The 25,975-nt window shown below is 42.9% G+C and overlaps 1 protein-coding gene across 5 annotated transcripts in view; it reads left to right on the top strand.

The window, feature by feature from the left end:
* Nucleotides 1–25,975, top strand: part of LOC115238570 (protein bric-a-brac 1-like) — a 453,053-nt gene that overhangs the window by 104,475 nt on the left and 322,603 nt on the right. For 4 of the 5 annotated variants that reach the window (XM_029812528.1, XM_029812531.1, XM_029812527.1 and 1 more), the window contains one exon: nt 20,257–21,463. In XM_029812528.1, coding sequence (XP_029668388.1) covers nt 20,498–21,463 — 966 coding nt within the window. In that variant the 5' untranslated portion in view covers nt 20,257–20,497. Of the gene's footprint in view, nt 1–19,563; nt 21,464–25,975 lie in introns of those variants that run through there. The other variant, XM_029812530.1, reaches the window with a different exon arrangement.

Below are 25,975 nucleotides of genomic sequence, written 5' to 3'. Positions count from 1 at the left end.
GGGGAGGGGGAGGGGGGAGGAGCATCGTCCTCGCGTGGATACATTCGGGGTACATTTAGAAGATTGCAGAAATGAAGTTTCGCGCGCGCGCGCGCGAGAGTCGACCGATGTGTAATTACGCGTTCAATTACGCGCGCTCGACGATAAATACAGGCAACGCGGCTATACATAAAAGAGTTTGCGAACTTAAGCCCGATTAATCGAAGGGCTGCTGAGAGAGGGGTGGGGTGGAGGCAATAACACGCCAAGTCACATTTCACCGGGCGGGCAGACTTCGCCGCCAGAAACTGAGAAGGACCCTTCTAATATATTCAATTAAGGATGTTTTGGCTGTACAATAGTAGCAAAGAACTGTCAAAATTAAAAAAAAAAAACATATTTCTTATACGATTTGAAAAATCAAATAAATAAATCCGGATTATAAAAAGAATTAAAGTATCACAAAATAATATGATTTTAAACTTAAATAATTTCCAAACCGTTAAGAGAATTGTGCTCAGGTTTTGCACAGATACTCAGAAGAAATAGTAGAACAGTCCACGAAATTTTCATGCTTTTGTCAATATTTCGACATATAACACATACATCCTTAAATTAATCCGCCGTGTAAAATTCTTAATCTTACCATCCGAAAAATAAACATCGGCGTCTCACGCTTATCTCGCCGTCTCCCTCACTCATATAGCCTATATATCGCGATTATCGATCTTCCCGGATCGATTGCGACGGAGGAGAATCTTTCCTCGCGGCGACAGGTGCCTCTCCCATGGGAGCTCCCGCTTCTCCCCTAACGCCATTAGAGCGGGAGTTTCGCGAAAATAGCGGCGCGGCGCGAATAACGTACTCCGCCGCTATTCGCGAATACTGGCCCGGAATAATTCCGGGGTCGCGCGAGGACTCTTTCGTCGAGCGTGGAATATTTAATGGGCGATGACGAGCGCCGTAAATAATTGATCGCATTAAGATTGCATCGGGTCTATAGTTGAGAGCCGCGGCACGTGACGCATCGCGTTCGCGTTCGTATCTGTGTGTTATGTGCGTGAGCGATTGCATGCGCTTTATGCGCGCGTATTGTACGTATCTATGTATGTATGTATGAACGCGTGTCCGATTATCAAAGAAAAAGTAGATAAGGCGAATCGGGGAATAAAGCGTTGCTGGTTACGATCGGAAATAAGCGCTTGCGATCGAGCTTTCGAGCTTTCTGGAGGCAGGCGGCGCGTTTCCCCCCCCCCCCCCGTCCCTCCTTCCCCGTTGCCCCGCCGAGACGCGGGGATGACAGCCGCTGAATAATACAGGGGACTCGCGTCGAGGTTAGATATTCTTACGATCACCGTGAACCCTTCCCTTCCGCCGATACACGGCTAAATCGTCAATTATTCAGGCCACGGCTTGAGCATTTTCCCCCTTTCCGATCGCATACAAGTATATGAAGTACGTCCCGGCTGGACATTGTTAACGGCATAGGTAACTGCTTTCGTTTTCGAGTTCCCTAGGAAGATACCTCTCTCTTCACTCGAAAGGATTTTCAGTAATAATGGCGAGCCACTTGTCTGTGTGTGGAGCGATTTTCACAGCTGCGAGCAGCTTGAATATCGCGATAAATCCTTGATGAGATTTAGCGTCTTTCTTCGCTGCTTTCGAATCTATTTCTTGACATATTATCTTATAAACTATCAATTTTTAATGATTATAAGTGTGTAAGGGTATTATGTATGGAGACGCGATATTCGAATCAGCGGATTAATACGAGTTAAAAATCCATCATATAATTGTTTATTATTTATAGAATTTATCTGTAAATTTCTTTTCAAACTTCTGTAAATTATTTCTTCAGAGATTTTATAATCTCTTTTTACAACTTATATACCATTCAATATTATTTTATGTTAATTTAATTAATATAAAGTAATTATATAATTTTATTTATTTGTTTATTATTTATAGAATTTATCTTTAAATTTCTTTTCAAACTAATCTACATTGTTGTAAATCTACAGTTCTGTAAATTATTTCTTCAGAGATTTTATAATCTCTTTTTACAATTTATATACTTTCGATTGCTATTTTATATTTTTTTCCAGACGCGTGATTACCGTATTTAAAATCTCTTGTATTGAAATTATATTGTAACCAAAAATCATCGCATGTCGGCCGAAAAAGATATCTAATTATATGAACAAAAAAAAAAAATTTTTTTTGTAACGAAAATTATATAGCAAGGCGATTGATATCTGCTCGAAATTCACCGTAATAACAAACAATTCTAAAAATCTTTCGTATTTCTGTACCGTAGTATTTTCGTTATAAACTTACTAATCTCGAGCAACACTCTTGGTATGTTCAGAGTCTTTTACCATAGCTGGAGCAATCGAATTGGTTCCAATTGCTTTAGCCTCGATTTCGCTTCGTGACATCAAACTGTCTCTACCCCGTATCTTTGCGTTTCTCCCCTTCGTGTTCCTTCCCTCCGGTCCTCTTCCCGCCTTTCCTCCTCCTCGTCCGCCCTCCCGGGAGCGGGTTAACGAGATCGGGGGACATTTTAAAAGGACAGAGTACCGCTACCTGGAAAGGTGCCCCCTTTAATTATTCAGGCGCAATTAACACGTCAATAGGTCCGTTGCACCTGGCTGCCGTCTTCCGCCAAATATGTACGTACATTCGCGAGATGGCGTGGCCTTCCGCTTCCGCTCTCTCACAAGCGTCTCTCTGTATTCATTTATAAGCTGTTTTTTTTTTCATTTCCTTTTAACATCTCTCTCTCTCTCTCTCTTTCTCGCGGATACGGAAAACGATCGTTCTCCCCCTCTCTCTCTCTCCCTTTTTCTCTCTTTCTTCGCTTCGTTTCGCTTTACTTTGTTCATCTCATTTTTATTTTATTTTACTCTCTTACTTCAAGCGTCTAGTATGAAATCTTTAGCCGTGTTGCCTACGGATTATGTTATTTTATGCTGGGTCAATGCTTTCTTTTTCAAATGGTATGTTTGTGCTTTGTAAGACGGTTGAAGATTTTAAGCAGTCCTCTGCGAATAGTATATAAATATATACTTTATTTCTTGTTCTTTTTCTCACCCTGATTTTTTTATTAATGTCGGCCATTCATCTATTCGTATCTTTCTGTTCAAAAAATTCATACAAATTATTTTTTTATATTATACATCATTTTATCTTTGCAATATTAATATATTGCTTATTTTTATCTTTGCTTTTTTATTTTTTTCCTCATTTATTATTCGTGAATATCTAATTTTAGAATATATACCTTTATTTCTTGTTCTTTTTCTCACCCTGATTTTTTTTATTAATGTCAGCCATTCATCTATCCGTTCAAAAAATTTATACAAATAATTTTTTTATGTTATACATAATTTAATCTTTGCAATATTAATATATTGCTTATTTTTTATCTTTGCTTTTTATTTTTTTTTCCTCATTTATTATTCGTGAATATCTAATTTTAGAATATATATCTTTATTTTATATTCTTTTTTTCACCCTGATTCATACAAATTATTTTTTTATATTATACATAATTTAATCTTTGCAATATTAATATATTGCTTATTTTTTATCTTTGCTTTTTATCTTTTTCCTCATTTATTATTCGTGAATATCTAATTTTAGAGTACAAAAAATCGATTTTGTCCTCTTGTAACTTTCTCTTTAAAAAAAGCCAGAGCCTAGTCATCAGCGCTCACAACGCTTTCCGTAGCAACGTCACTTTAACATAAGCAGCTCGAATATTGATGGTTAATTATTTTCGTACAGTCGTATATATCGACGCGCGTTCCGCGACTCATTTGGCGATTATACACTCCGAATTATCGCTGCCGAGTTAATTATAATCCGCGGATCTGCGCTCGCACTCGGATTAAACGCATTTCGTGGCAAACATAGATCGCTTACATCATTAACAATTCGAGGTGTCGTTATGCGCTCTACTTATAGAATTCTCCTCACTAAGTTCACCGCGACGTTTTACGCGGCAGCGCATAGACACGTTTAAGTATTAACCTTCTCAAGTATTGATGACCGATTGTTTCTTCGTCGCTTCTCACTAGACACCCTTACCAAGCTTTTTGCTCAATGCATCGCCAACCTGAAACTTATTTGGGGATCCGAACTGAATTACTCCGCAGCTAAACGAAATCACAATTAAATTCCTAGTACTTTGAGAGACAGTGGGAATATTCAGGAAAATGCTGTTGCAGCAGCAGCAATCGGATACATGATGCAACAACGGCGTAAGAAGATCTTTCCTTACGGCAAGCACGAGGACAGTGGACGCTTATACCATGTGCCATAAAACGGTGCATCGAATTTTCATTTTCGTTTCTCTCGTCCTTCAGATATTTATGGAGATTTGTTCCCGTAGAATCGTCCGTGAATAATTTCTTTCACGGATGCTTTCTACCTAAATGGCGAAAGGGCGAGACCGAGCCTCGGCAAAGCCGGCGTTTGATGCCGGTTGAGAAGATTCTACTTTATTGCCCGCGCGACGGTCACGCGTTCGCATAAATAATGTAGGAAAGGGGTTGCGGAATAAACTCGTATGAACGCGCGGAGTTTTCATCGCGCCTCGATCGTTCACAACGAGTCCGAGTCCGATAACAGTTTCTTCTTTTTTCACTTGGGGAGCGGGGAGCGATGAAAGGGTCTCGCCGTCTCGCGAAAAGTGGCATCGCGGATAGTTTTAACAACGGGCTCGTAATAATCCAGTACGCAGAAGGCGATGTCTTGCCGAAGATAGGTACAATTTGATATAAATTAAATTTGCTTGTGCCTTTCGGTCGATGTATCCCGAACGAGCATAGATGAAATTTATCAAAAGGCAATCTTTGAATCTTGATTGCTTGAATTTTAAATCTCATTTTGCAAAAGCTGAAATTTCTTGTACATTGAAATCTGATTTTGTACGTGATATCATCTTTTTAATCATCGAAACGTTTGAAGCTCTCGCGATTGGATTTTTTAGACTTTCTGCCTCGTAATTTCCGATACCCTGGCATTTCCGAGATTGTGATAATCTTGATTTTTTGATCTTTTCCGAGAGTCGAACACGACGATGAAACGTTCCCGCGATCGATCGGGGCAGGGAATCGCACGTATAGGCAACTAATTTCTTGGTCCACGGATGGGATCGGAAAGGATCCGTTCGGAGGCGCCATAAAGGTGGCACTCGCTATCGACAACCTTGTCTTGCGGCTCTATAGCTACACACGGGTCTATGTATACAGATACATATAGTATGTATAGGGTGGCACCGAACACGAGAGAAAGAGAGAGAGAGAGCGCGGCGGGGCCGGGAGGGATGAAATGCGGGGTCGCAAGTCGGTATTGTCGTCGGTTACAAATCAAATACCCGATATCATTGTTCGCTACAAACCAACCCATCCACTCGCTTTTCCTCCCCTTCTGCCCCCTTCCTCCCTTCATTCCCTTCCCGCCTCCTCTTCGCCACATCGCGTCCCCTTCTGCAACGTTAACCACGTGCACAACGTGCACGCTCTGCAGTGACTACGACTAATAACTACTGTCAGCGTGTGTGCGGTCGTGTGCGTGAATGTTACACGAGCACAATGCCCACGACGACGACGACGACGACGATGACGATGGCGACGACAACGTGTAAGTGGAGAAAACATTTCTGCTACTCGGTATGAGTAGTCTTGTCATCGCGGCTGAAACGTGCTGTACCCATTCACGTGAACCTGGTGGACAATCCTTTTAACCCTTTACTCTCTCTCTCTCTCTCTCTCTCTCTCTCTCTCTCCTTTTAAGAATCTATTGCAAAGTACAGTTTATATAGAGGATGTCCCGGAACAGCTTCTTACTTCGATATAAATTGTAAATGCCGATAAGTAAGATTATTGTAGATATGATTGTAGACATTTTTCGAGATATGAATAATTTTAAAATCATTACAAAACTGAAGAATTTATAGATGGATCAGAAAATAGAGAATAAAAAATATATGAATCAAATTATTATAGCCAGAAAAGTGGTACAAATCGTGTTTTTGTTATTTGACGTAAGATCCTGTTCGCGCGATTACGTTTGTACGAATGTTTTCATCAATCATCAACCGCAAAACCGGATTGGTTGTCGTATGAGAGGACGAGACCAGCAGCGCTTCGCTATCCTACGCCTCTATCTCGTTGTCTTCGACGCCGGATTCGCCGCCACGGACTGAAACGGATGCGCGTAATACCGGATACATCATCTCATAGGGAGCGTATTCTTGGGGAGATTTCCCGATCGCGGCGCGCCTTCTTCGGTAGCGTGGGAATGTGACCATTCAAATTATATAGTTACATCGAACACGATGCCCGACAAGCGAAACACAGGTTATTCTAGAGATGCTGCGTATTTTCTCTCGACTATATGTACGCGATTCCTCTTTACAGACGTCTAATTTATCTGGTGATGCTCGGATACCCTATTCATTCCACGAGTCTTCGAAGAAACTTTATCTCTTTGTTTAATGAAACTCAATTAAATTTTATCGATTCATGGAGATTTTCTTTTTATTTACATCACTCGATTTTATTATATCAATTAAAACACCAACAAGCTTATTCTCTTCTCTACGACAGGTGTTAACTGAACGCAGACTCGATAGACAACGTAAGCATTTCGACACGTGATAGCTTTAATCGCTGTAAGCGGAGGGGGATTATACGGAGAATACCGTCGGCATTCAGAAGATATCCGAATGCTTCCTTGGAAACAAGAGGCTGCAAGAGGAGACTCGCGAGTATCGCGAAGCGTCGCGATACCACACGCTCGCGCGTGATACACGCTCGTCGTGTAACACGGCCGCGGTAATTAATCAGCGGGTTAATTACGGCTCAGTCGACGAGTCTATTCCTGCATCGGCGAGGACTCGAAATATTCACGCGGATGGCTTTCCTAGTCGCGTTAGACAAGTTACCCGGCGGGGGGAGGAAGAGGAGGCGGGAAGGGGGGAGAGGAGAGGGTGCGAGGACAGGGGATGAGAAACACGCGAGAGGAGAGACACGACCAGAAGCGCTGGATGGACGAGGGGATGCGAACGACGGGCTGCCGGAGCATGCCGTGATGGGGGAGGGGGTGGGAGAGGAGGAGGAGGAGGGGGAGGGCAGAGACTCGACTAGGCACCGCCACCCCAGAGCGAGCGATTAATGATTCAGGGGCAGAATTTCGCGATGCTGAAATATTAAGCGTATAACCCTCTCGTTCTCCGCTACCTCTCCTCCTCTCGCGCGTACTCTCTCTCTCTCTCTCGCTCTTCAACCTTACCTCTTCTCTCTCTCTCTCCCCCTTTTCCGCTCTTCTCCGTGCAGCCGCTATCCCGTGCTCCCTTTCTCTTCGTCACCCTCTCGAAGTTTCCTTCGCATCCTCTCTTTCTTTCACGCAGCGTAGGATACTTCACTATCCCCCTCACCGTCCTCTCTCTTTCTCTCTCTCTCTCTCTCTCTCTCTCTCTTTCTCTCGCAGTCTCGCGTCTGCCGCGCGATATACGCACGGTCCTTTCAGGTTGCACAAGCATGCACGCGCGTACTGGGTGCTCTAGAAACAACGACACGTTCTGGAGGTCAAAGCACAGAGCAGCAATCATTTCGAGATACATCGAAAAATTTGCGAGTTACTTTAATGGATTAAATTCCATGTACATAACAGAACGATTGAAAAGAGATATTTTACCAACATTTTTATCCGAGGATTAAATACTGAGGGAATAAAACATCAAGAATATTTTGACGAAAAATGAAAAATTGCATGTGACCGTCAGTCTTGTATTAAATAATTACAAGTCTGTTCTCCATATAATCTACGCATTAATTTACATTGTTATTATATTATGTATGAATAAGGTATGCACTTTGCAATTACATCTTGTAGACACGATCATAGGTTTGTCTTACATGCTACTTATCGTCATCATTTGCATCAGTGCTTGGAATTAGTTGTACTTTCGAAGAAATGTTCGAACATCATGTCTGTTATTTCCGTTCTCCATTTCCACTCCTTATCGTTCGTCTTTCAGTAGCGCATAAATATATAGATCACATAGAAAACATTCAAAGACCAACATAAAGCGTCATGTACTTTACTTAGCCGCTCGTTACTAAAGCATGAGCGACAAGATGTTAAGCGAAATATCCGGAAACTGCCACGAAAGTGCAATTAATTTCGAGAATTAATTTACATAATAGATTCTACATATATCAAACTAATTAAATCGTATCTATTTGAAATCAAATATAAATAAAAATTAATAATCTCACAAAATCTTATTCTTCAAATATAATTCCAAGTATATTTAACTTCGATAGAGACTATCGATATGAAACTCACGTATCAAATATTTAACGAGAAGGTCATTAAAATTAAAAACACATAAATAGGACGGACAACTGTCCTCCAGCTTCTTTTCTCGAGGAAATACAGACTTTGAATAATGTAAGGAGATCGCTCCGGGACACCCTGTATACAATCTGCTGTTCGTACACGCGTTCGCTCGCTCGCGCACGCTTAGCCACGCGGCGGCAGCATCATCAATATTTCTCTTTGCTCATTGTTCTTGTACAATGCGAACGCAAGGCCGCTGCCGTCTCTGTAATGCCGGGGGAGTGCTGGCGTCGTCGAAGCAGGTAGCGATTACCGTGGAAATGGCTAATTTTAAGCCACCTCTCTCGCGGGAGAGACACGCGTGGCGCAAGACGAGACTCGATCGATCGATCGTTCGCCGTGCCGCGAAATAAAGAGCCGATCAGATCCGAAACTTCCTAAACACTCTACAGGAACCGAACCCGAAACCTTCTTGTACAATGAATCACGATGACAAATACGTGGTAATATGAAGCAGGGCTCTACACAAGAATTGATCTATTTGACAGAACGAAAAATATTTATCAAAGAACATTTTTGATAAAGATTATATCTCTTAGAAAATATAGGTTTTTTAAATTAATGGGAAGAGGAGGATACTCGATTAAAAAAACCAGGTGTAGAGAGTAGGTACAAGTGATTTTTTCACAGGAGATGCATGTTTTTAACGTCATCTGTTTCTTGTTTTTTTTTTGTTTTTTTTTTATATAAATTGTATTATTCATACATTACAAGAAAGGCTTTTTCCCCTTTTTGTATTTTCGTATTAATTATACTATAATTTAAAGTTTATTCTGTAAAATTTCGTGAGTTTTGAGATTAACGAGACTCGCCGTCGAGACTTCGCTTCAAAGATATTGCGCGAATATCGAGAAGTAAAAGTCAGCCGTTTGAAATGCGTTTACGACGATCGTGGACGGCCTTTTACGAAGACGAGATTTTCCGTCGCGTTTTGTCAGCCCGCGCGCGCTCGCGCTCTATTACAGGTGGAAATAGTGACAGATACAGAAAATCCGAGCGCGTTGATACTTGGCGCTTTTATTCCATCGCGCGCCACGCGCTCGCACGTTCATTCTTTTCATCTCGTATTTTTTCATAACTTCCTCCCGAGAGTGTATCGTCGGAACGAGAAAGTAATGTCCGAACCCCCTTTCGAAGCGTATCTTCTTATCGCGTTCGATACCGGGGATCGCGATCGAGGAATCTCAGCCTCGAAACTGTCGACGTTGAATTGGGATCGCGATCGTTACAATTGTTCGCGAAAAAATCCAGATTTTTTTACAAAGATCCTTCTCGCGATTCCTCGGCAGGGTCGAAATTTTTCCGCGCCAGCGCCACGACGGATGGCGTTAGTATACTGTTTGCAGTTAAACAATATTACGTAGTAAAATTTATAGCCTACCAGCGGCTCGGTTTCGTGCGCCCTTACAATGCGCTCGCTCGCCCTACGCAAGGGTGAAAGTATCAACGATATGAGAAATACGGGCGTTATGGCCAGTGCCACCCCCGCTGCCGTTTCTGCGATGATCCACGGCTTAGCGGATACCGTGTTCTGAATGTTTTTTTTTGTTTGTTTTCAAAGTACCGAGAATGGATTTGGATTTGCGAAGGAAAAATCCGTAAAATCCGTAGCTGCGTTAATTTTTCGAAATAAGAAAGAACGCTTTTCCTCTCCGCAAAACTAAGCACAGAAAAATCTGCAAAATTGTAAAGAAAAAAAGACTGTACTTGGCGTACAACACATCGATATTTTGTAAATATTATGCCGACATAAACCATGTTATGGTAACATCAAGTTTGATATTACATATTTGCTGTTCGAGTAACAGCAACTAAAGTTGTTGCGACGGTAAATGTAAATCATATTACGTATATTTGCGTTTTTACACAGAATGTGCACGCTTGCATTTTTCTTCCAGAGAATATAACATCATTCTCTGCTGTTCTTGCAACAATCAAGTTCCTGTGTGTTTGCTTCTTTATATTAGAAAACTCTAATATAGAGAATTTGATATTATTATAACAATATTCCCCTTTCACACGATAACTCTTTGCAAAATCTTATATGCAATAAATTGATTGAAAATTTATCTTTATTCTAATGAATAAATTATATTTCCCGCGTTTCTCTATTTCCACGATCAGATATCATTGTTTTCATTTCCGGTTATGAAAGCTACGATATTTTTCGAACGATTAAACGTTATAATAAATTAAATGTACTTGTTATAATTCTAGGCATTTACAATACTCATGTTATTTTTTAAAATTTTATAGTTCTAATATACTTGTACGTAATTTTGGAGACGCGAATAATATGCAGAAATGTAAAGGTAGGTCGCGAAAACGAGTGACATTTGCAACAATCATACGCCGAGAGGACGAAGGAATAGATCGCGGCCCGACATGCGGAAAAATAACGCGCGGTTCGTAAAGGACGGGCGATATTCCTTCATCAGAAAGCCCGCGGGCGTCGTTATTCGTCCGCATATATCCGACTCATTCGCCGTTCGGCATCGCCACCGTTACCCCCGTTTTTTATGTTTTCTAATATCGCGCATACGGCTTTTACGCACGGCAAGGGAAACGCGGGGACGGAGGCCGGGGTATTGGGGGCAGTCGATTTCGAGCGGGGACCGAAATCGTGTTAGAGACTACTCTCTTTCTCTCTTTCTGCATTCTTTACGATGATATCCGCAGTACGCCGATAAATCTGCGTATCGACAAAAAAAAGAACGAATTCCGAAGATATATCCTTCTAGCGAGACCTGTTCGTTTTTGCGCGTTATTAGTTTTAGCATTATTAGTGACATATTTGTTGCATAAATTGTGCACTTAAAAAATTGGTAAAATTGCAAAATGTAACACACCTCCGATTTTATCGCCACTTAAATATGTTGTAGGGTAGGTTCTTCTGAATAATTCTCCGCAAGGCGTCGCGATACCACACGCTCGCGCGTGATACACGCTCGTCGTGTAACACGGCCGCGGTAATTAATCAGCGGGTTAATTACGGCTCAGTCGACGAGTCTATTCCTGCATCGGCGAGGACTCGAAATATTCACGCGGATGGCTTTCCTAGTCGCGTTAGACAAGTTACCCGGCGGGGGGAGGAAGAGGAGGCGGGAAGGGGGGAGAGGAGAGGGTGCGAGGACAGGGGATGAGAAACACGCGAGAGGAGAGACACGACCAGAAGCGCTGGATGGACGAGGGGATGCGAACGACGGGCTGCCGGAGCATGCCGTGATGGGGGAGGGGGTGGGAGAGGAGGAGGAGGAGGGGGAGGGCAGAGACTCGACTAGGCACCGCCACCCCAGAGCGAGCGATTAATGATTCAGGGGCAGAATTTCGCGATGCTGAAATATTAAGCGTATAACCCTCTCGTTCTCCGCTACCTCTCCTCCTCTCGCGCGTACTCTCTCTCTCTCTCTCGCTCTTCAACCTTACCTCTTCTCTCTCTCTCTCCCCCTTTTCCGCTCTTCTCCGTGCAGCCGCTATCCCGTGCTCCCTTTCTCTTCGTCACCCTCTCGAAGTTTCCTTCGCATCCTCTCTTTCTTTCACGCAGCGTAGGATACTTCACTATCCCCCTCACCGTCCTCTCTCTTTCTCTCTCTTTCTCTCTCTCTCTCTTTCTCTCTCTCTCTCTCTCTCTCTCTCTCTTTCTCTCGCAGTCTCGCGTCTGCCGCGCGATATACGCACGGTCCTTTCAGGTTGCACAAGCATGCACGCGCGTACTGGGTGCTCTAGAAACAACGACACGTTCTGGAGGTCAAAGCACAGAGCAGCAATCATTTCGAGATACATCGAAAAATTTGCGAGTTACTTTAATGGATTAAATTCCATGTACATAACAGAACGATTGAAAAGAGATATTTTACCAACATTTTTATCCGAGGATTAAATACTGAGGGAATAAAACATCAAGAATATTTTGACGAAAAATGAAAAATTGCATGTGACCGTCAGTCTTGTATTAAATAATTACAAGTCTGTTCTCCATATAATCTACGCATTAATCTACATTGTTATTATATTATGTATGAATAAGGTATGCACTTTGCAATTACATCTTGTAGACACGATCATAGGTTTGTCTTACATGCTACTTATCGTCATCATTTGCATCAGTGCTTGGAATTAGTTGTACTTTCGAAGAAATGTTCGAACATCATGTCTGTTATTTCCGTTCTCCCTTTCCACTCCTTATCGTTCGTCTTTCAGTAGCGCATAAATATATAGATCACATAGAAAACATTCAAAGACCAACATAAAGCGTCATGTACTTTACTTAGCCGCTCGTTACTAAAGCATGAGCGACAAGATGTTAAGCGAAATATCCGGAAACTGCCACGAAAGTGCAATTAATTTCGAGAATTAATTTACATAATAGATTCTACATATATCAAACTAATTAAATCGTATCTATTTGAAATCAAATATAAATAAAAATTAATAATCTCACAAAATTTTATTCTTCAAATATAATTCCAAGTATATTTAACTTCGATAGAGACTATCGATATGAAACTCACGTATCAAATATTTAACGAGAAGGTCATTAAAATTAAAAACACATAAATAGGACGGACAACTGTCCTCCAGCTTCTTTTCTCGAGGAAATACAGACTTTGAATAATGTAAGGAGATCGCTCCGGGACACCCTGTATACAATCTGCTGTTCGTACACGCGTTCGCTCGCTCGCGCACGCTTAGCCACGCGGCGGCAGCATCATCAATATTTCTCTTTGCTCATTGTTCTTGTACAATGCGAACGCAAGGCCGCTGCCGTCTCTGTAATGCCGGGGGAGTGCTGGCGTCGTCGAAGCAGGTAGCGATTACCGTGGAAATGGCTAATTTTAAGCCACCTCTCTCGCGGGAGAGACACGCGTGGCGCAAGACGAGACTCGATCGATCGATCGTTCGCCGTGCCGCGAAATAAAGAGCCGATCAGATCCGAAACTTCCTAAACACTCTACAGGAACCGAACCCGAAACCTTCTTGTACAATGAATCACGATGACAAATACGTGGTAATATGAAGCAGGGCTCTACACAAGAATTGATCTATTTGACAGAACGAAAAATATTTATCAAAGAACATTTTTGATAAAGATTATATCTCTTAGAAAATATAGGTTTTTTAAATTAATGGGAAGAGGAGGATACTCGATTAAAAAGACCAGGTGTAGAGAGTAGGTACAAGTGATTTTTTCACAGGAGATGCATGTTTTTAACGTCATCTGTTTCTTGTTTTTTTTTTGTTTTTTTTTTTATATAAATTGTATTATTCATACATTACAAGAAAGGCTTTTTCCCCTTTTTGTATTTTCGTATTAATTATACTATAATTTAAAGTTTATTCTGTAAAATTTCGTGAGTTTTGAGATTAACGAGACTCGCCGTCGAGACTTCGCTTCAAAGATATTGCGCGAATATCGAGAAGTAAAAGTCAGCCGTTTGAAATGCGTTTACGACGATCGTGGACGGCCTTTTACGAAGACGAGATTTTCCGTCGCGTTTTGTCAGCCCGCGCGCGCTCGCGCTCTATTACAGGTGGAAATAGTGACAGATACAGAAAATCCGAGCGCGTTGATACTTGGCGCTTTTATTCCATCGCGCGCCACGCGCTCGCACGTTCATTCTTTTCATCTCGTATTTTTTCATAACTTCCTCCCGAGAGTGTATCGTCGGAACGAGAAAGTAATGTCCGAACCCCCTTTCGAAGCGTATCTTCTTATCGCGTTCGATACCGGGGATCGCGATCGAGGAATCTCAGCCTCGAAACTGTCGACGTTGAATTGGGATCGCGATCGTTACAATTGTTCGCGAAAAAATCCAGATTTTTTTACAAAGATCCTTCTCGCGATTCCTCGGCAGGGTCGAAATTTTTCCGCGCCAGCGCCACGACGGATGGCGTTAGTATACTGTTTGCAGTTAAACAATATTACGTAGTAAAATTTATAGCCTACCAGCGGCTCGGTTTCGTGCGCCCTTACAATGCGCTCGCTCGCCCTACGCAAGGGTGAAAGTATCAACGATATGAGAAATACGGGCGTTATGGCCAGTGCCACCCCCGCTGCCGTTTCTGCGATGATCCACGGCTTAGCGGATACCGTGTTCTGAATGTTTTTTTTTGTTTGTTTTCAAAGTACCGAGAATGGATTTGGATTTGCGAAGGAAAAATCCGTAAAATCCGTAGCTGCGTTAATTTTTCGAAATAAGAAAGAACGCTTTTCCTCTCCGCAAAACTAAGCACAGAAAAATCTGCAAAATTGTAAAGAAAAAAAGACTGTACTTGGCGTACAACACATCGATATTTTGTAAATATTATGCCGACATAAACCATGTTATGGTAACATCAAGTTTGATATTACATATTTGCTGTTCGAGTAACAGCAACTAAAGTTGTTGCGACGGTAAATGTAAATCATATTACGTATATTTGCGTTTTTACACAGAATGTGCACGCTTGCATTTTTCTTCCAGAGAATATAACATCATTCTCTGCTGTTCTTGCAACAATCAAGTTCCTGTGTGTTTGCTTCTTTATATTAGAAAACTCTAATATAGAGAATTTGATATTATTATAACAATATTCCCCTTTCACACGATAACTCTTTGCAAAATCTTATATGCAATAAATTGATTGAAAATTTATCTTTATTCTAATGAATAAATTATATTTCCCGCGTTTCTCTATTTCCACGATCAGATATCATTGTTTTCATTTCCGGTTATGAAAGCTACGATATTTTTCGAACGATTAAACGTTATAATAAATTAAATGTACTTGTTATAATTCTAGGCATTTACAATACTCATGTTATTTTTTTAAATTTTATAGTTCTAATATACTTGTACGTAATTTTGGAGACGCGAATAATATGCAGAAATGTAAAGGTAGGTCGCGAAAACGAGTGACATTTGCAACAATCATACGCCGAGAGGACGAAGGAATAGATCGCGGCCCGACATGCGGAAAAATAACGCGCGGTTCGTAAAGGACGGGCGATATTCCTTCATCAGAAAGCCCGCGGGCGTCGTTATTCGTCCGCATATATCCGACTCATTCGCCGTTCGGCATCGCCACCGTTACCCCCGTTTTTTATGTTTTCTAATATCGCGCATACGGCTTTTACGCACGGCAAGGGAAACGCGGGGACGGAGGCCGGGGTATTGGGGGCAGTCGATTTCGAGCGGGGACCGAAATCGTGTTAGAGACTACTCTCTTTCTCTCTTTCTGCATTCTTTACGATGATATCCGCAGTACGCCGATAAATCTGCGTATCGACAAAAAAAAGAACGAATTCCGAAGATATATCCTTCTAGCGAGACCTGTTCGTTTTTGCGCGTTATTAGTTTTAGCATTATTAGTGACATATTTGTTGCATAAATTGTGCACTTAAAAAATTGGTAAAATTGCAAAATGTAACACACCTCCGATTTTATCGCCACTTAAATATGTTGTAGGGTAGGTTCTTCTGAATAATTCTCCGCAAGAAATAAGTGGGGGACGGCATTGGTTTAGGAGATATAACAAATTAAAGTTTCACAGTTTTTATGCTTTTTATCAGGTATTATAAAATAATATTAGGAAAAGTGAAATGTGTGTATATTTTATTTGTTGTAGAGCAGACGTGGAAAAAGCGTTTGTTTACATTTACGAGATAAATACACGGTCATGGATATTTTGTCAATAATGTGTTTCATCTATTTCTCGCAGTTCCTTAATAGCTTTCAACATGTAATAACACGAATTTTTGAGTCTTGTCTTGAAAAATATTAAATATTATTTAATATTAAAATATTAATAGGGGCTCTGCCTTTGCCCCTGCACCCCCACCTCTGAAAAAAATCTAATCTAACCTAATCCAACTTTACTTTTAAAACTGAGAATAGGTTTAGGTTAGGTCAGAATTTTCTCAGAGTGTGGGTGCAGGGGGAGAAGCGGTGCCCCTCCCTCGCCCATGTATAAATGTCATAAACAGTTTTTTTCAATGAGAAAATAACAAATTACACAGCATACACATACTTTAAATGTCAAACTTCAATTTGTTATTTGGAATTTGTTATTTGGAATTATTCAAAAGAACCTTCCTTACAACATATTTAAGTAGCGATAAAACCGAAGGTGTGTTACCTAAATGTCATAAACAGTTTTTTTCAATGAGAAAATAACAAATTACACAGCATACACATACTTTAAATGTCAAACTTCAATTTGTTATATCTTCTAAACCAATGCCGTCCTCCACTTATTTTTGGCGGGGAATTATTCAAAAGAACCTTCCTTACAACATATTTAAGTAGCGATAAAACCGAAGGTGTGTTACCTTTTATGCAGTTTTATCAAAAAATTTTCTAAAAGTTCAGACACATTTTTGTGTGAATTTTCAAATTTGGGTGTCTGAAAGAATTTTTAATCTGTCGTAATCACTCCAGAGTCGTTTTTCTAAAAATTCAGAAAAGTGTGTTTGCAAAAAAACTGCAAACGCTTCGTCTGAAGTTTCAGTCAGTCATTTTTACAGTGTGTATTAAAAGTAAAATTTTGTCGAACGTCATTTTTCTATTGTAAATTTTTGAAATATTAAATACTACAAAAAATATCACGCTAATTTCCAATTGAATATTATACCATCTAACTATCTGCATAGTTCTTTCGGCACTTCTTACTACATTTTAAATTTTGCAGAATCTAAGTTTAACGAGAGAAATTTTGCGGACGCCTCCGACGCAATCGTTTAGGAATGGATTCTTAGACGACCGGTCTCGACCACCCTACGTGACACTCGCTATTACCAAAATTCGAGCTAATAGCCAGTTAGGGGAGTCCGGCCGGCGGCTCGCAAGGGACGTCGGACGCGGGACCGTTTCTCTTTGTAGCCTTAATTCGATTAAGACCGCCATCTTTCCCGGGCCGGCACCGTTGACGTCGCGCTCGTAACTCCGTTATCGAGGCACGACTGCCCAAATTCGATCGTCGATATCGTCTTGTCGGTTCCCGGGAGACGGCAGACGGTGAAACCGCGTCGACGCTGAATAATCATCTGCTCTTTGCATCCCCAATTACTCCGCCACGTGCCAAACGCGGGAAAAGAAAGGGTGGACTCTTTCGGGGTGCGGCTCGCGAGATTGTCATTTATTGCGATGAACAATAACCCGGACTACTCTCGCGTGAATAGAGCAATGCCAGAATAGGTAGTGGAAAAGAAGCGACCCACTCTGCCCGATTTATTTTTAAAGCTAGAATTATAGGTACTATTAGAGCGATATATTTGAATAAATAGGAAGATATGTGTGATAATCAATTAAGATTGCTATTATATTCTTGCTCGAGAACATCACTTTAGCAAATATTTTAGAGCGCGTAGCTTCTATTACAGCCATCTATCTTTACAACTATGATCGTCTATTCCGGAGCTATCCCGAACTTTGTACATCGAAAAGACGTTCCCTATTCCTTCTTACTTTCAGAGTAGTTTTAGTTTAGAGACAGAGAACATATTTTCTCTCTTGAATTATTTTGATACTAGATATCCATTATTAAAGTACCTATATATGTATAAAAGAACTGCTTGCACATCTTTTGTCTTACAATTGGTGTTATTACTTCCGCTATGTTATAGTTTCTATCTTATTAAATTAGTGATTTCAAAATCGTAGAGACATATGCGTTTACAGCTGCAGACCGTAAACTCTCTGGCTTTCGTGAGGAATATGTTCTAGATTCAGTATAAAATATTATTCATTCATCATCTCACGGCGTTAATTTATTACTGCCGTAACTTTTCAAGAAGAATGCAGCGAGTAATCGAGCCATGTAATGCGGTGGCACAAGACTCATTTGGAAGATACGGTTAGAACGCCGCACGTTTCTAGTCGTTCATCTCGTCGCTATCAGGACAATCGTTATTGTGCGCAGGTGCAATAAGATCCTTATACTTAATGCTCGAGACTCGAGTGCTTCCTTGGAAATTCAAAAACACCGTCCGCGTTTGTAGAAGTCTCTTGACGTCGCTGCCGTCGCCGGCGTTCGTTGAACTCACTTACAACCGTTATAAAAGAACAAAAACTTGATAATTTTTTTTAACGTTCGCAAATTTAATTCCATGCGCTGATGCATCTTTATGAAGAAATTGAGTTGAACCACATTCCGTCTGTATTATCTCGAAATTGTTCCTTCCGATTTCAATCTCAATATGAAATACGCACGTCATATTTTTTTACGAATTATAAGTAAAAGGTAGAGATTGTCGACAAACGTTGACAATTATCTACTTTGAAGAACTTTCAGATCCAAATAGACGTCGCGTAAATGTCTTAGATCGCCAGTGTCTTCATCGGATGCTCTCTCAAAAATTGTTTTCGCGTTACACCCACTCGTTTAAATCTCACCGTTGACGCGAAGTAGGTACAACCTAGTTTCGCAGGGGCAAATCGCGCGATTCTTTCCTAGAACGCATTAATTCCTACGCGATATCCGCGGAAAGAGAGAGCAGCGTCCCCGTCATCGTCGTCATCGTCGTCGTCGTCGTCGTCGTCGTCGTCGTCGCAGTCGCTGCCCCCGTCCGTGCTCTCCACCACCGCTCAGTGATACTAGTAACGACAGAATAACCACCACCACCACCTCCGCCATCAGCAAAGCGCGGCCTCCTCTCATCATCATCAGCGGATCGCCGTTTCGGGAGGCCGATCGGTGGGCCTCGCCGGGGCCGATGCCGCGCGAGAGAGAGAATTCTCTTCTTCTCGGACGGCGGACAAAGCGAGACGCGCGGCCTCGCGGAAGGCCGCGAGAGTGAGAGAGGAAGTATGAGGCGGTCTCCGGGGGCGGCGCGTTTGATCGGAAGGCGAGCCGCGCTATTGGCCGGCACCGCCGCGGTGCGAGGGGGAACGTGAGGACGCGTGAGGTACGGCGGCGGGCGCCTCCACCCGCGCGGCAGCGCAACATTGCCATCTCCTTGCCAGCGATACGCGTCCTCTCTCTCTCCTGCTGCCGCTGGTTGTAGCCACCGTCGCGCCGCACCGCGTCCTCACGCGAGCGAGCGCGCGCGATATCGGCCGTACCGCCACCGCCGCCGCCGCCACCGCCGCCGCCACCGTCGCCGTCACCGTCGCCGTTGCCGCTGCCGCGCATGGTGCCACCACTGCCGCTCGAGCGAACCGCCGCCGCGCTGCTGGTCCTCTCAGTCGCGACGCGCTCGTCACGGGGTGCAGATCGTACGTCGCTTGTCGTTCCGACACCCTTCGTCGCGCGCAGCACGCGCCTCTCACGCGGACACCCGCGCCGTTACGTCGCACGGCGTTTATCGCGATCCGTATTTGTATTTGTAACGCGGAATTCCGTCGCGGAAACGGCAACGTCGTCGTCGTCGTCGTTGCCGTCATAGTCGCGTTTCGAGGTAATCGGTGGTGGGTGGTTGATGGTGAAATCTGACTTTTCTCTCGGACGAAAAAAAAGAACGATAGACCTTTCGAGACTGAGATAGGTGGTGAGGTAGAAACTGGGGTAAAAAGGAGGAGGCAGAGAATAAAGATAAAGTGCGTCGCGTGGTGCGTTGGAGCAGGGAAGTGAGTCCCTGTCCTCTGATCCCTCGGGAAACTTCTATTGCGTATAATGCTTTGTTGGGGGAGGCAAGGTGGACTCTAATTCTTTTAGTGGGAGTGGAGTAAAGAGTATTCGAGTACGGAGCCACGTTTCGGAGTTAGGCTAAAAGATGCTCGACCGCGACGTCCCAACGGGACGATGACGCCCGCGTCGGTTTGCGTCTGACAGATCCGCGCACGTTGCCACGAGGCGCGCGGATAAAGCTGCTCTCACTCCCCGCGTCCCTTCACGCGGATACATCTGGAGGTTCACGTGTGGCTGTGCATGTGTGTGTTGCAGATGCGGCCTTGTTACTGATCCGATCAGGCCGAACGTCATCGACAACGAGAATCCGAGACGAGACGCACCACGAGGTGATTGGAGAAAGATAAACAAAGAGAAGAAGAGGAACAGGTTGAAGAGAAAGCGTAGGAGGAAGCGTGCGGTGCAATAGAAAAGTAGAAGAAGGAGGAGGAGATACTCTCTCTTTCTCCCTCTTTCTTGTGGAACAAGACAAGCGGAAGCCACATCACGCCCGATCATGACGCAGCAAAGCGGTGCTGGGTCACCCCAGCAATTTTGTTTGCGCTGGAACAACTATCAGACTAACCTAACCAACGTCTTCGATCAGCTCTTACAGAGCGAAAGCTTTGTGGACGTGACCTTAGCCTGCGACGGTCACAGCGTCAAGGCTCACAAGATGGTCTTGTCAGCCTGCAGCCCATACTTTCAAGCACTCTTCTTCGACAATCCCTGCCAACACCCGATCGTCATCATGAAGGACATCAAATGGCCAGAACTCAAGGCTGCGGTCGAGTTCATGTACAAGGGCGAGATCAACGTCTCCCAGGAACAGATCGGGCCGCTGCTCAAGGTCGCGGAGAGTCTCAAGATTCGCGGCCTCGCGGACGTCAATAGCGAACAGGAACTAACGTCCAGACCGACTCTGGAGGAGGTCGCGACCGCGGCGATGCAGCGAAAGAAACGCCGCCGAATGTCCGGCGAGCGTTCCCCGTCCAGCAACAGTCCGGAACGCATCGGTTCCGGCAGCATTGCCGACGACCAGGACGTGATCGCCGGCAACATTGTCGTACCCGAGATCCATAATATGGTGCCGCCGACCGCCAGCTCGACACCTAGGTCCCTAGGCTCGCCTAGTACGCCCAGTATGCCTAGCATCTCCGTCACGCCGCAGATCAACCTGCAGGAGCTTCCTGTCTCGCTGCCCTTACCACCACCCCCGCCGCCGCCGCCGCAGGGACAGCAGAGTTCGCACCCCCTGTCGACCCACCACGTGTCCGGCCACGTGACTTCCGGTCCGCACGCGCCCGTCAACCACCTGGGCAGCCACGGTCAGCAACTCAGCGTGCAACAGCAGCAGCAACAGCAGCAGCAACAACAGCAACAGCAGCAGCAACATGCGCTGAACGCCGGCGGTCAGGCTGTCAGCGCCGACGATCTCGAGATCAAGCCCGGCATCGCGGAGATGATTCGGGAGGAGGAAAGGGTGAGTCAAGTTCTCTTTTATTTATACTAGCACAACACAACGCGCGCTTCGCGCGCGCTGTTTATTCTTTTTCATTAAACATTTTTAACGATATATACACGAAATAATAACTGTCAAAATATGCAATGACAGCCGCTCACGAAGTAAGCGCAATGACAGAACCAATCAGCATCGCGGAAAAGCGACAACAATACACTTCGAGACTTTCGAGTATCGACTTTACATGCCTTTTTTAGATAGGATGATTCTCCGCACTTATACTGCGTGAAAAGAAATTTACGACGTAAAAATGTTGTCATATTAGATCCCAGGAGTGCAAATAGTAAGTGAATTGTTTCGCGACAATTTCTGAATACGTTGTTTAAGCATCAGGGAAATAATTAGTGTCAGCACGCAGAGCGAAATGTTATTGTCATTAAGGTAGTTGCCTTTCCGTAATTCGCGAAAATGCTAAGTTGAATCTACATCATATATAAAAAAAATTTTGAACGCATCGGTGATTTTTGTTCGTGAGCGTAAAAAGTTACTTATTGTTAGCCGTTAGATTATAATATTATAAGACTATCTCTGAGAATCATTGCTTCTGAATGAATGATTCTTTGCAAGCATACTGATACTGTTTTATGCGATTAATCTTTTCCCCGGAGGAACATTTGTCTTTGCACGCATCGGTGCTGATATGTAATTTTCGATGCAAATTGTACAACAAGAAGTCCGTAATTACATGGAGTGTTGTAATTAGGAGATTTTTATGTCCGTGATAACGCCGAACCACTCAGATATATATTCCGATTCGCTTAGTATAGTTTCCCTGTTTTTATACTGGAAGAATATTGTTTCTCTTTTTGCCAAAGATAAATTAGTGGAAATAAAATGCAGGAAGGTGATAAAAAAAAGTCAGAACTACACTTGCCATTAATAAGATAATAAGATAAGATAAGCATTTCCGTCAAAAGTAACGTTAGATTTATACGATTCGAGAAATGTAGTCTTAAAAAAAATCGGTTGGTTTTGCAGGATATAAATAAAAAGCGTTTCATAATTTTTTGTCTTTACGTATATGATTTGTGCACGCATGTAAATTGAAAATTTATAAAATGCATTTTCTAATTTAAATAACGGCACGCTACCAAGCTGCGCATTACAAATCTAATCTTACCATTAAAACGTGTTAAATAAATGTGCAAATAAATTTCTCTCTGCATCGTCATTAAAAAAGTTTGCGCGCGCGTACGTATTTTAAATTTATTCCAATATCGGATAAAACAAATATAAACGAAGAGAGAAGTATTTCAATATATTTGGTCAACATTTAGAAATAATTCGGCAATGAGAAAGAAAGAGAGAGAGGGAGAGGGAGTCAATTAAAAGTTTCCTCCGCCGATATCAAAACGTGCCGCCGTGAATTGAAATAAGAAACGCCGGCGTTACCTCCCGCGGCGGCCCCTAACTTCGCTTCTCGACGGAAAAGTTTCACCCTCCGGGTCGGTTAACTCGAAATCGTGCAATTTTCCCGGTAACGGATGAAGACGTTTTCCCGGCCGAGATGGCCAACGGCCGGTCGACGATCGTTAACGAGAGAACACGCGGTGATTCGCGTTCCGCGCGCGCCTCGCGTCATTAGGGGACGCATTTCGTCCTCGCCAAGGCAAACGACCGATCCTCGAGGAACGAAGGCAACGGATGTCTGTATCCAGCGGCGCTGGTCCCCTATAATTGGCCGCTCTTTCACGGAAAAGTCGCGGACGGACTCGAGTCGGCCGCCAATTATAGCGATCGCGGGACGGGAGTTTTCGCGCCGAAACCGTTCGCATCTGACTCTCTGGCCGCGACGTGATCGAGAACGGTAAGCGGGGAGGGAGGAGAAAAGCGCAGGAGGGAACGGAAGGGAACGGGATGGGAAAGAGAGGCCCGCGCGGTTTTCCCGCGGAGGGTAGGTGGAGGGCCATCCCAATTACCCGGCGATTGGCTTCGACGGTATGCGCTAATTGAGAGTATCAATGAACGTCAATGAGCGCAGTCAATATTTGGCCGGGGTGCATCCGGCCGAGCGTTTTGTAACGTTCTTTTTGTTAAAGCGGATGACAAATATTGACCGCGCTCGTTCGCGTTCGCGCGCGCGTATACGTGACACAAGTACATCCGCGTGCGCGCACGGGCATGAATACACGCGCGCGCTCTTGCCGGTTACACACACGCCCGAGCCGAGGGATATCGACTGCTCTCGTTAATTACATCGGGACGACGGTGTCTCCTGCATTATTTATCGTCCGCTACCGGCGCAAGTTATTAAGCGTGCGGCTAGTTACAAGCCGTTTTGTAACTAGCACGACGACCGTCGGACGTTGGGGACTAGTTGCGCCGACTTAGGCTGGACAATCAACTCCGTTTAACGAAATGTTCCTTCTGTTCTTCTCTTTCGCGATATCCAGTAATTATGCCATATCTTTATTTGTATTAATAAGATTGATGTATGGATTTTTTAGAATTCTGATTAAAAACTTCACGGAAAAAAAAATTTTCGCTACCATAGCTAATCATGGTTTGCAAAATAAATTTCTAAACTGCAGCAAAACGGTTTGCTGTTGCACCTAATAAATAGGTATCACAGCTAAGATGTTCGCTGTTGCACCTAATAAATAGGTGTCACAGCTAAGATGTTCGCTGTCCATATATTACGACTGAAATCTAGTTATCACACGCAGTTTTTAGCTACGGCAGCTAATTTTTTTTTTCCGTGTTGATATGATCACATGTATGTTTCACGTGTAAAAACTATGATTCAGAGTTGCAATATAATCAGAGATGAGAAAGATAAACGCTCAATGTTTTATTCAAAGTTTCTTTTTAATTTATCGTCCGCTACCGGCGCAAGTTATTAAGCGTGCGGCTAGTTACAAGCCGTTTTGTAACTAGCACGACGACCGTCGGACGTTGGGGACTAGTTGCGCCGACTTAGGCTGGACAATCAACTCCGTTTAACGAAATGTTCCTTCTGTTCTTCTCTTTCGCGATATCCAGTAATTATGCCATATCTTTATTTGTATTAATAAGATTGATGTATGGATTTTTTAGAATTCTGATTAAAAACTTGATATGATCACATGTATGTTTCACGTGTAAAAACTGATTCAGAGTTGCAATATAATCAGAGATGAGAAAGATAAACGCTCAATGTTTTATTCAAAGTTTCTCTTTAATCCAAAGAGATGTATATGTAATATATACTTAAATATTATAATTTACATCGATAATTATGTTTTTATATTGCTTACATAACGCAATTCGAAGTAGGATAACTTCTTAACGTAACATGACAGTTATACGTAAAATTGTACATTGAATATCGAGTCACTTGCATCCGAAAGAAGGATCTTCGGCGAAGAGACGAATTTTCACAAATTCGAAATTTATATATAATAGATAAACATCGGGAGAGGAAACCAGTCCGCGCGCAGGAAACCGTTTCACGAGCGTTTACGCGCGGAAAAGCGCGTCAGCTTATATTCCAATCTGACAATCTGGGAAATTAAGGTGAGCGATCGCGACTCCCCGCACAATCGGCATTATTATTTTTCTCTCTCTCTCTCTCTCTCTCTCTCGCGCGCGCGCGCGCGCTTCGGCGTCCCCGCCGCCAAAGTGACGTAATCCGTTATATGTATACATATAATGGTTATATCATTCCACGGGATTCCATTATGTTAACGCAACCACGTTCCAATTCTCCGGGCATGCCTGCTTGCGCTCGCGTATCGTAAATGCGCGCCGTTATAGTATCGCAACTATTCCGCGGTGCCTTTCCGATTAAAATACCTAATTGATGCGGGCGAAGCCAATGGCGGACCCCGGGAATGCCAAGCCGCGCGAGAGTGTTGCCAAGCACCCGCCGACATGGAATTTTTCTTATACGACGGGAGAGAGAACGAGAAAGAGACGGAATAATTATAGAAGCGGATAAAATTAAATAAAATGTAATTATGAAGATTGTAGTAAATGGATGAAATGCGTCGCTCTTTTAAAAGAGACAGGGAGGAATTTGTAGGAGAAGAGAAAGCGATGTTTTCATTTATATAAACAGTAAATTATGTATTAGCGTGAAAGTTTTAGGATTGATTTACTCGAGATAAACAGATACGCGCGCGTAAGTTGAAAATCACGAATGAATGGATGAAGTGGTTTTCGAAGAAAAAGGGGAAACGAATAATACACGTGTACTTGGTAGAAATTTATGTAAATAGAATTCTGGGTTCTTTATCTAGATCTATATATATAATTCTAATAACACTATCAGAGGGCGAAATTCTCAAACTATTGAGAATTAATCTCGATTTTGTATCTGTCAGAGATTTCTACTGTCCAAAATCAGTCTCTTAATAGCAAAGCCAATCTTTTTCGCAGTCTTCTTCCGAAAAGAAGATATTCTTGCCGAAAGTCTAAAGCTCATTATGGATACATTGAGACGAAATTACCATACGAGAAATTCATCGAATACCATGGGCTGAATCTCTTTTA

This window comes from Formica exsecta, unplaced genomic scaffold (genome assembly GCF_003651465.1).
Source record: "Formica exsecta isolate Colony F162 unplaced genomic scaffold, ASM365146v1 scaffold35, whole genome shotgun sequence".
Classification (NCBI taxonomy): domain Eukaryota; kingdom Metazoa; phylum Arthropoda; class Insecta; order Hymenoptera; family Formicidae; genus Formica; species Formica exsecta.
The sequence above is the reverse complement of the archived record's forward strand: the minus strand, read 5'-3'. Positions and strand labels throughout refer to the sequence as shown.